The sequence below is a fragment of the Gallus gallus genome, chromosome 5 (assembly GCF_016699485.2).
Source record: "Gallus gallus isolate bGalGal1 chromosome 5, bGalGal1.mat.broiler.GRCg7b, whole genome shotgun sequence".
In the NCBI taxonomy this organism is placed as follows: domain Eukaryota; kingdom Metazoa; phylum Chordata; class Aves; order Galliformes; family Phasianidae; genus Gallus; species Gallus gallus.
In genome coordinates, this window is record NC_052536.1 from 24,258,034 (window position 1) to 24,270,244 (window position 12,211).

Consider the following 12,211-nt stretch of genomic DNA (forward strand, 5'->3'; position numbering starts at 1 on the left):
GCCTGGGGATTCCAAAGTAAAAAACAAGAGGTATGACATACAAAAGCTCTCTTCAGACACTCTTGTCATTTAAAAACCAGCCTTTTTAGAAAGTATAAATGATGTACAAATCGAAAAGTAATCCCTTGGCCAGGACAGTAGAGCACACTTTGACGGACCACAGAACTGTATTCTTAATTGGAACAATACCATCCTCAGAGCACTAAAAGCTAACGGTAAAAGCAGTGTCCATGAAAGCACTGAGGAAGACAACAGTCGTGCCAGCCCTCATTTTCATATTTAGACACTCAAAACTCAGATCTCTTTCTACAGAAGCACTATTTAACTAAGAAGATAAAATACTTGTATCTTTATGGCTGTTCTTTAAAAGTTCTCATGATGAATCAGATCCATGCCATCTGATCTGTGACACTGTCTTAACACAAGGTGATTTTATTAACCAGAAGATGGTTTTGCTTAGCCTTTCTCACAGGGGAAGCATCTGTCCCTGCCCAGGGGCTGCCATCCAAAGAATGGGCTGTTTGTTTTTCATCCCTACTGATGTTTCTTGAGCTGCCCTCACCACTCTTCCCCAACCACCACCCCCACCTTCCAGATATTACTAATTCTTTCTTCTCAGTGTCGAGGGATATAGAAAACTTCACCTATTTTCCCAGCTTGCATACATACAAGCAGTGCTTTCAAGGCCTGCACTAGATTTTGAAGAAAAATGAAATACAGGATTGAAATAGATGGAGAGATTAATATTTACATCATAGCAAACAGCAAATTTTTCCTTCCTGCTGTAGGTCCTTCCTGTTGCCCTCATGCAAATAATTCACTGTTTGGATCTTAATTGGCTCTCTTTCTGACATCTGAAACCTCTCCTTGCTTGGGAGAAATAATTTCATTACTGAAAACACAGCAGAGCTGCTGGGCTTCTCTGCAACCTAACTGAATTAAACTCATGAGAAGATAAATGCAAGGGAGTTACTTTCAGAGGCGAGAAAACGTCAATTTGTGAAGAGGATTCAAGGAACAATGGCAAGCACAGGGCTTCCGAGAAACATTTCCTTCACGATATCTGTCTTCTGCATGAGTCATGCAACTCTGGGTCACACTTTCAGATGGGGTAAGTGGCTGCCTCTCCTGGACATCAGTGAGATTTATAGTAATTGAAAGTGAGGAGAAACCTGGGTGGAGTCTTCTAGACAAGCCCTGAAAACATTCTTGCAGTGTCTCTTGTGCCCCACCTATTTACCAAAGAATATAACTCTATACTAGCGCCAACAAAATGCCCACAGGTACTCTGGTGTCTGTATTTGCTCTCAGGAGAGCAGTCAAGTCCAGAAGTTGGGTACACAGGAGTCGGCACAAAGAACATCTGGAATCACTCCCTTCAGTTTCCTTAAAAACTTTTCTCACATTTCAAAACAAAATGTTAGCATGCATAACCCAATGTATTTGGGAGCCAGGGGTGTTAAGGAGCTGGAGTGAATAAATGGCTTTGCCCTAAAGGAATATCTCTTCCTCTTAATTTCAAATGAATATATGCATGCTCAACATTTTATTGAAGGGTGTACACAGTCCCCATGGAACTAAGGGGCAAAGAGTGTGAGACCGAACTGGACAAAGGTAGGAGAACAAAAGGGCTACAGATGGTGAAAAATTTTTTTTCAGTTTTAACATAGGCCTTCTCACATGAGGCTACAGCTAGTCTCTGCAGGGACCTGCTACTACACTCAGCACTGACATACTGCAAGTGGGTACTTCTGAAGTGTAGCACAGAACATTTCATTTGCAACAGAAGCCACAATTGAAGTCCTGCATGTTTTCTTCCTGGTTAAACAACAGAGAATATCAGTCTTTTCTGCAGAGACTAAAAGATGGTAGTTTCTAATATTCCCAAGTATGCACCCTTTTTCCACTTGAAGAAATTCAACTCTTTTGCTAGCATGTTTTGGAGATTAGCTCTGGCTTCATCTTCAGTGGAGTACACCGTCATCGGTAGCATTAGTGGTAAAGAAGCCAAGAGAAGTATGTGTGTACCTGCCAGTGACATCTGATGCGCCTCCTACAGGGCAAAACAAACTTGTTGTAATAACCTAAACTTTACTACCAGAGAGATATTTTATTCTGCTGTTCTCCTCCTTTCCTCCCCTAAAATATAGTCGTTTTTCCCTCTGTTTTCAACAAGTTCCCTTCAGCTATCAATTGCCAGGGTGCACAGGTCAGAGAGGACTGCAAAAGAGCAATGTGATGTAATCCTTCCACTTAAAGCTCAGGAGTAAGTCAAGAGTTTCTTGCCAAGACACACAAGGCAGCTTTCAACTACGTGATACAGATTAGGGAAAAGAAAGAGCACTAGCAAACTGACACACTGTAAAATTTCCTCTACTTGCAATCTTCAGCAGATCAGAGATAATTGGCATTGTGATATAAAAGCTAACATAAATGATTCATGTGCGCTCTTGGTGAAGGGGAGAAACACAGCAAGTGTGTTCCGTGTCAGCTGGATGCTGATTACACTACCCAAATTCTTTACGGGATTCTGTAACGTGACATGGCTCACCATCAGCAAAGCAATCCATTCCAAACGTAATATTGTCAATAGCGATGTCAGCTTGGGAATTCCAGCCCCAGGTTGCCAGAAGTTGCAGTTGAAACCTTTGCAAAAAGACAGAAGGTTTAGAAAAGACAGACAAAGAGGCAGAGGGATAAAAAAAACAGCAACAAAAAAACCCAACTAAATATATAATGCTCTCTTACCAACCAGTAGTGATAATCACAATTTAGAATCTTTCCTTTAGACAAGCTGCTGAGCAGCCATAAGAGCTTGCTAGAAATCTTATTCACACACCAACCGTTAGTAGGACCAACCAATACTCGTATAATGTCACATTTCACATGGAACAAATATGAGAACCCTACTCCCCCTGCTATCTGCACACAGACAGGAAAACAAGATGCTCTCCCTCACAAATATTTATACATACACAACCATCCTTATCAATCACCACTGATGGTAAGGGAATTTGGCATGTGAAAAAGGAAAGGGGAAATTAATCTTTTTTTCTATTCCCAAAGAGACAGCCAAAATTAAAATTAAACAGAGCAATATCCAGAAAGACAGCAATTTTAGGCCTGAGCATTGGCCACTGTAACCAGGAAAATAACAAGGTGACACAAACTTATTTCAGCTGATATTCAAGCCATTTTAAATTTCAGCCACAAATCATCAAAGTGTTTGCATTCTGGGCTACCTCACCTCCCACCATGACCAGATGTTAACTACTTATCTATGAAGCCTGTCATGCCCCATGAGCATTGCCACGTTCTGAATTCAGAAGAAGGCCAATGAACTGAAGGACCTTCTTCTAATAGATACGACTAAATTGTTTTTCATTAAACTTCAGAAATAAACAGATGCCTGATGTCCAGTCTATTTACAGCTTATTAAAAACACATGGAGAAGACCTCTACTGCTGTCACTGGCAATGCTTAATCATGATTTATGATGACGTGCTGACCTGCCTATCAGCACCTTCTTGTCCCCAATTACTAGCAATAAAGTATATGTGCATATTCCATCCACCAGCCAAATATTGATCCATACCACAGAATCACAGAATGGTTGAGATTGAAATGGGCTTCTGAGTCTATATGGCCCAACCCCTGTTCAAGCAGAGACACTCAGAGCAGGGTGCCCAGAAGTTTTCTGGGTATCACTAAGAAGGAAACTCACAGCCTCTGTGGGCAGACTGTGCCTGTGCCCTGGCACCTGCATAACCCACAAATTGGCATCCACAGTTAATACAATTCTGCAAAGAATCTTTAAGATTCTGATTCTCAAGAATAGTCTCTTGTGCTTCAAATAAAAGTTTTCATACCTACAGGATCTGAGCCCTCTGGTAATAAGTGTCGGCACAACAAATTCAAATGTGTTCCTTGGATGATCATTCTCTTAGCTATAGGAGTAGCAGAGGAGTTTACCATCGAATCACCTTCCTACAGAAGCCTCTCTATTTAGCAGTACCTCTGCATCTTCAGACCTTGCACATCAGTCCAAGGCAGCAACTACCCAGAGCATTTGATGGATGATAAAACTCACAGTAACGTGAGCCCAGTATTAGGGACTTCTAGGATCTACAGCCAAAGATACAGCATCACAGTCTAATCCTTACTGAAGACACACGTCAGCATACCCTTGGTCAGGTCAAGATACTGCGACTGGTCCATATAGTCAGAACAGAAGGGCCATGACACTGTGCTACAAGACAGATTTCTGTTCTAGCTGAGTACAAGTCGGTGCCTGGGGAATGACTCTCATCCCCCAGTACATAAGAACAGACATCTCACAAGTGCTGGGTTCTGTATGCCTTCCATTCCTTTTAACTTCAGAAAAAGAGGAGGAATTTGCCTTTTGAACTCTGTGCTTGTTAGCCAGAGGGGTTTCCAGTGTCCCCGCTCATTGAATTCATTTTATTGGCTCTAACATATAGCCCTCTCAATTTCTCTGCTATCTCTGTCTGCCTGATTTTCTTCTGATAGCAGCATTTTTTCCTTGTGTATGTGAACCAAGTGAGAGAACCTGCCAGCTCACCACCAGGAACAGATTTCCAAGTGCCCAGCTGGGAGGCTGATCAGCAAATTGTGTAGTTTTTCTCTCCTAAAAAGTGAGCTCGTTTGGAGAAGATAGTGCTAAAAACCATGTATTTTCCCCTGTTTCGTATCCATTTCTTGTTTTACTGAATCTGGACAAACAGGAGAAAAGTTAGCTAAACTCATTTCCAGAGCTTGGACATTAACATATGGGGTTTGGGCCTGAGATTTACAGAAAAAAGCAAGTAGGCAATGGAGTAGAAAAATCAAGAATAAACCTTGACGATATGTTTGGGGTCATCTAAAAAAATAGCACAAGAGAAGATCAGGAGCAGTAGGGAACAGGCAGGCAGGGACAGACTGTAATAGAATCACAGAAATGTTTGAGTTGGAAGGGACCTCCTCTCATTCCGTTTGAAAGATGCATACATGAGCTACCTTTTTGTTTTGTCTGGGTGCTCAACCATCTCAAGTTTAACAGTTCTGGAATTTCTTTTTTTTTTTTTTTTTTTCCCTCTCAGAGTGTGCTGGCTAGTGCTCCCTAAAGCCATTTGGTGTCCTTTCCATCCTGCCACATCCATTTCCCTTCAGATCAATTTCCCTTCAGAACTGAGGTCTGACACAAAAATGGAAGGCTTTGCAGACAAAAAATAGGGGACCATTTATTAGAGGAAGCAGAAGCTCTTTAACAACTTTGAAAAGCCCGAAAGACTGCTCTGGCTAGGTCCAGAGGAAAATGCCTGAGGGAAAGAGCTATTCTGGCCAAATTCACTGGTCGTATTTTAAATACACAGAACTAAACACATCCACAGGGCTCCAGACTGTCAGACAAGGATATATACTACACTGCCAGTTTGCAGACCTATTGTATTCTGAAGGAGAACATAGTAATGTTGTGACCAAAGGTAAACATGAAATTAAAGTAGGAAAAAGGGAGGGACAACATTCTCCCTCCCCGCTTCCTGTTTCACTGCTGCTTGGATCTGAATTGCTACCACTTCCAGACTCAAATCCGTTAACTTTTTACAAAAAGATGCTGAGAACATCTCAAGTTAAAAGCAATCCCCTCAAACCTTCTAATCCATGAAGTTTTAAGACAATACTTATTGCCAATAGTAGGTAGATCTTTTTACATTTATAATATTACATAGACTTTGAGATTGATTTTTTTGTCTGAAGTGTGATGTGAGACAGGCCTTCTTGATGAAAATGCAAGAAACAGATTGGAGCAATTTAAAAATGATTTGTATTGTGCAGAATAACTTGCTGTCAACACCATTTCATAGCTTGAAATTGACTGACACAGAATGGAGGAGGAAGACAGAAGACTTCCTCAGCAAGCAGAATTGCTGTACTCCTCTAATTTTGTCTGTAATGGGTCTGGAAGAAGGCAAAAATGAAAGTGATACTTCTCAATGATGACACTAATAATTTACAAAATCTGTAGGGATATCTCTGGGTGCTGCTGATGGTGCTCTTACCTGTTCTGAAGCACTGGCATTGGTAAAGTGATGAGAAACCAATGGTCACTCCAGCTTCCTGCTCTTTCCCACATTGGCAAGGTAACTGGAACTCCATTTCTCTCTTCCCTGACAGAGAAGGAGATGGTACCATTGTAGCTGCCAAAAACATGCACTGAGAATTGGATCTGTAACAGAGCAAGAACAAAAAAAGAATGGTATCCTCTGATAAATAGGAGATAGTACTTACTACTCTCTCCTTCAGGATATGAGACTGTGGGTCAAACTTTAATCACACATACCATTAACGCCCCCAGTGCTTTTGTGTGATTCATTGCTGTTCCTAGCACAGAATTTTCTTGTTGGAGACCTCGACTGACACTCGTGTTCTTAGATGCTAACGACTATATCAGTGGCCTCAGATATCATCTGAGTGATTGTTATCTCCTTCAGGAGCAACAAGTAATAAAGCAGAGGAACACAAGCTTAAACTCAAGAAAAGCTTTATCGTTAAATGTTTCTACTAGAATTGGAATACTGCAGAAAAGCAGTATTCTCAGAGTTGTCACAAGCCAAATCCTGTCAAAAGGTTTGAAAGAGTTTAAATCTTCTAAGGTTTCCCATTGTAATCACTCATTAATGTGTTGCACTGGTGTGTCTCAATCCATACTCAGGCACTATATAGCACAAAACTGCTACAAGGGGAGGACTGCCCTGTCACAAGTACCCAGGAAATGAGCAAATAGGCCGTCTCCACAGAGGAAACCCTAGTCTATATACTTGCTCCAAGTCATAGATGCCACCTGAACCATAGCACTGATGTGGCAGGTAAACAATCTGATCACCAGATCAAAGAATATTTTGAAGCAGAACTCCTTCCTCTCTCTGTGGGCCACCACTGACAGTTTGTCACAGATCAAGAGAAAACTGCCATTTCCACTGAAGCCTGAAGCACTCAGCTGCTCTTTGTATTACAGAGAGCTCAAGCAGGAGATAGAGTATACACACAAACATACATAACAACAGGAAGTTCCTTGCTCTTGAAATGGGTATTCAAATCTGTGTCAGCAAAGGAGAGATAGGGTCTGGATCTCCTGTATGACGCCCATGACCAACAGTTACTGCTCCTGGTTTTGCGAACCTAGCTCCAGGCACATTTTATTTTGTTGGAACTATTCAGCAAACTTGACCTGGATTTATAAATAAATATAAATGGTGAAGATACATTTTTGGCACCTGCACTGTATTTCTTTTGCCAGCTCTAATTAGGAAGCATCAAAGCTTTCTGTTTTCCCCTGGCAGAGCTGGACTCCAGCTCAAGCTTGCAACTTAATTTTCCTAAGTGATATGAGTGCAATATTATTTAAATATTTTTGCTTTCAGCATCTTGAAGCTCCCCTTACATTTTGTAGGGATCTAGGCTGAAGGCAGGATATGTGATTTTATCCACACCAGGTTGCCTTCATCTTCTGAAGTTTCTGAAGAACATGAACAGTTTATTATCCTCATCTATTCCTGGAAGGTCTAATGCCCCACAGATTTCTTGCTCCTGTTGTCAGTGAAGCTGTCAAGTTTGTTAATTCATAACAACACAATGCAGAATTTAGGAAGAAAAGTCTCAGCAGCACGCATACTGAATGGCTCAACAGGCTCAGATGGCCAACTCTCCAGCAATCTAAGGCCACCCAATACACTTCAGGTGCTGGGTACTCTTCAGAGGAATGGTCTACACACCCAAGCTAGGGAGTTCTTCTATACCTAAGAGCCGATTTCAGCACTCCTGCTCTTACTTACTGGGAATGCCCCTTGTCTCTCCTTTCTGGTGTTCAGCAAGCAGCTAGCTAGGCAGTATACTTCCTAGTATAGTAAAGCACTTTATTGTGTTTCATACACTGCACAGAGGCACAGAGAAAATGGGCACACTGCAAAAACAGTGTACAGCCTGAGAATTAGCTCCACAAATGTGTTTAGGCAGAGGGAGATACCTGGTAATCTTCAGTGGCAATACTAGCTGGCAAGCTTGTACTGAAAGCCTTGGCCATACCATTTGTGTGATTACTATCTGCTCGCAGATAGAGAAAGTGTCCTGTGAACAGAAAAGTTAATTAGAAAAAAAAAAGATTTTTTTTTAATACTTTCAAAATATTTTAACATTGTTGTTCTGAAGCACAGTGTAAGTAGGAGAAAATGGTAGAAACATAGCTTAAGAATACATTTATTAGCGAATTACAATGAATACACTAGTAGATTTCAGCAGCACAAAAGTCAATATCCCAAACCATTCCCCACAACACAAGTTGAGTGTATAAGCCTCAGAAGTGACTCAAGTACATTTCCATACAGTGGTTCACAGCAGTCTACTCTGAGTTCTTTGATCAGCCATAATGCTTACACCATGAGCATCAACAACGTGCTAAGACAAATAGGGTGCCAGAAGAGCTTATTTGTAGTCTTTGTTCCTAGTAAGAGTTTATATGGGCTCTCAAGAGACAAACAGGACTCTCACATGAGCACTCTCTACTTTGATTGGGAACTGAACCAAACTCAGCTTCTGACTTCAAATATGAACATGCCAGAATTTGGCGTCCCTCCTTATTTGAAAAGCAGACAGTTCTGGGAATTAACAAATCTTTTATTTTTTTTTTTTCCTGTGGTATTCTACAGCACAAAACATTTATTATCACTTAATCTCGGGATGGACTTAGATGTGATTCTCTTTATAACCCAGTGGCAAAGTCAGACAAATCTCCAAAAGATCTGTGTTTTACAAGATGCTTAGTTCTGTTGGGCATTTTTTACTTTGTGATGCTGCAGCTGAAGTACCCTGCAATTGCCTATCTCATAAGGGCAAGGAGGGAAGAGGTATATAGAGAGAGGAAAGAATTCATCACATAATTCTTTTTAAAGGTGAAGACAATCTAGACTCCTAGAGTTTCACGTTACATTTTCCACAGAACATTTCATATCAAGTTTTGTTTTGTGATCAATAGTTAGTTTTAACTACACTTAAAATTATTCTAGATTATACTGGTGCTAAATTTGTTTTGAAAAGAAGAATGCCAAACATTTTAAACTACTTAAAAAAACCACATCCCTAAGTTCAAGACTTATTCACATGCATGCTGACACACACATACATGCACACATAAAACATTCACTCACAGAGAGAAAGACAGATTAAGAAAGAACTATGAAGAACCTACCTCCAGTGCTTTGCAAGGCAGACCCTACAAATGAACCACTGTGAATCATGTCATTAAACCCCTTGATAGACCAAGCAGATGCTGCAGTCTCATTCAGTGTCCAGCCGCACGAACCCTTTTCAAAAGAGCAATGTGAACCCTCTGGGAGACTATCTACAATGGACCAAAAGAAAAAGCAGGAAAATAGAAGAAACCTGATTATGGAAGAAGGCAAACAGCAGAAAAAGTCAAAATGTACTATAGTTCTTGAAACTATCCCACTTAAGCTGTTTTTCAATGTTAGAATATTAATAGGTCTCACTTATTTATTTCCTCAGTCATTAAAAAAAGTCAACAATTTTTGCTACTGGAACTGTTAGACACTTTGCAGTGTTGTCACTGAAAATAGCAGCTCCCACAGTCTGGTGTGGTAAATCACTCCATACATTTGTAGAAGTCCTATTGTGAATGAAATTGCAGCCATCATAAGGATTTCTGTAAAAGCTGGTCAACAGATTATTCTAGATCTCTGTCACCATAATTGCAAAAAAAACCAAAACATCCAAATAAGGTTTCTCAGCACTAGGTGTACTTGTTTAGAGTCTTTCTTTGTCAGGATATGTAAGATGAGAACTTATACATCTTGGAGGGACAGATTTGTGACTGATCATGTTGGTAGTTGGCACAAAAATAATGATCAGCATTTTCCACTGAAGGGAGGCTCAGACATTGAGTCCATAGGGAATTTCTTACCCACCAGCCATAAACATGCAAATAAGATTTTGCTTTTCTCTGAAGCAACAGTGACTATGAAACACAGGTCACTGAATGTGTTATTGCAGTATTAAAAATAATAATAAATCAATTTTATCCTATATGGAGAGAATTTTCAAGAAGAATCTTGATAATAAAATAATAAAAATAGGTTAAATTATTACAGGAGGCTTAATAATGAATTAGTCTAGAAATAGAATCAATTTAACCTATATTTTGTTCTAAACTGATTATTCTAATAGAATGAAGGTTCCCACAAAGTGCCATGCCATATACTCACCACATCTCACTCCTTCCACTTCTTTGGTAGGGCAATCACTGATGAATTCACAGATTTGTAAGTGGCTAACACAGCCTCCGTGAAGGCAGGGGAAGGAAGAGCCTTTGTTATATATAGAAAGATCTGGGTTTTCTTTATCTAAAGGAAAAAAAAAAAAAAAAGAAAAAGAAAAAAAAAAGAGAGAGAGAGAAAGAAGCTCAGAGATGAATCAGCAGAATTTATACATTCCTGCATGTGCATCAGCCTTCACATATATGACCTCAGAGAGTATCCTCTGGGTGATAAATGATACTTAGCTGTGATCTTTGCCACACATGTTTCTGTCCAGCATGAGATTCTCAAGATTGCCTCAGCTGTCACACAGACCAAATTCATTGCTCCTTTCTCTTTCCTGCACACACTATCTTCTGCTGTGTTTGTGCTATCTTCAGGCAATGAGATTTTAATTTTGTGTTTGCTGAGGATCCTACAGTTTTCTACCATGGTGTATTCTTCAGTTCTTCACATGTGACATGCACCTGTCAGACAGCAGTGGCATGCTGCATGACACTGCTGCTGGAGGCAGCAATATGCATTTATCTCTAGGCCTGACGGACACATTGTTATGGCCAGTTGAGGATCAGGCTCGACTAATACTTGTGCTGCTGACATATTGTTATGCCATCCTTGTGGCATCCAGCCCACGAAGAAAGATGTTTCCTCAGCAGGCTGGCTCACTCATGCATCCCAACTAGCCTATCCACCTACACTCCAGGAGTACCGAACTAACCACATGAGTACTCAGCAACAGGCTGCATACAATTTTTAAGTGTGATATTTCCTGAAATCATGACTCAGTGTAGCAAGCCTGTGTTGTGTGTGCACAGATTCACTGTGGATATGTGTGTGCACAGATTCATTGTGGATCTGCAGGTGTGTGAAAGTCCCTTCTGGACCTGCTCCCTGTTAGCAGAGCTCTGCACAGATGTTCTATTACAATTGTTACTGCTCTGGAAAAAATGCAAAACTTAGGAAAAAAACCCCAGGAGGATGAAAGGACATCTGAAACATCATTTTTTCAGGGTACTGTGTTGTGCTGGGTACATGCAACAGCTTGTTTAAGGACATTTGGAGGTTTCAATGCTTCAGGCTGTATGCATCCCCTCAGAAACTCCAAGACTGTGAAAAACATTGCATTAAAAGTATATTATCTGTTAAATTAAAAGACTGACTGCAATAAAATTAAATCTCTAGTATGATTAAAAACAGTCTCGTGATATATGATGAAACAGCTCAGTGAAATCAGTATTCTTACATTTGAAACTTCTTAGATCTTACATTTCTATTCAAAGCTAATTCTACAGTGTCTGCAAAACAGAAGCAATAGCATTATATTAATGAATGAAAACCAGGAAGTGAAGATGATTATGTCTCCAACTTACAGGCTGCCTGCACCAACAGACTCATACACTTCCCAGAAACCTGAATGACATTAGCAGCGTTCTGCACATGTACTGAGGATCACTTGCATGACACTGGCAATAGGACTGAAAATGCTAGGTAAAACTGATCATTTCTGAGCTGAGCACTCAGTACTTTGGATAAATTACATTCAAATTATTTTCATTTTGTACAGAAGTTCTCAGCCTGGCAGTAGCAAATAGACACGACAGAGTAGCTTTTCTTCATGAATTTGCAAGATAGAGCCCCAGTATGGAAAAGGCTTTGGTGACACAGGGTAGCCTTTTGCTACTATTTGAGAAAGAAAAACAGTAAATGCTAAAATAACCTAGGCAGATACTTCTCTCCATCCCTGTTGCTGGATCCAGCATGAGCCCTGTTACTTTTTTATACATTTGTATGAGCGTCAGTGCAAAGCAAGTGTAATGAAAAGCAGAGAACAGTACTGAAATCAGTTCAATTTTGCACTTCATCTCTGCTTTCTGAGCATGTGC

General features: G+C 40.3%; 1 protein-coding gene across 4 annotated transcripts in view; it reads right to left on the minus strand.

Annotated features, from left to right (window-relative positions):
* LTK (leukocyte receptor tyrosine kinase) overlaps positions 1 to 12,211 on the minus strand; it is a 138,098-nt gene that overhangs the window by 25,564 nt on the left and 100,323 nt on the right. For all 4 annotated transcript variants that reach the window (XM_040701151.2, XM_046942657.1, XM_004941624.5 and 1 more), the window contains exons 6-10: positions 10,278 to 10,415; positions 9,245 to 9,397; positions 8,027 to 8,127; positions 6,063 to 6,229; positions 2,552 to 2,646 (exon numbers count right to left, since the gene is read on the minus strand). In XM_040701151.2, coding sequence (XP_040557085.1) covers positions 2,552 to 2,646; positions 6,063 to 6,229; positions 8,027 to 8,127; positions 9,245 to 9,397; positions 10,278 to 10,415 — 654 coding nt within the window. The remainder of the gene's footprint in view (positions 1 to 2,551; positions 2,647 to 6,062; positions 6,230 to 8,026; positions 8,128 to 9,244; positions 9,398 to 10,277; positions 10,416 to 12,211) is intronic.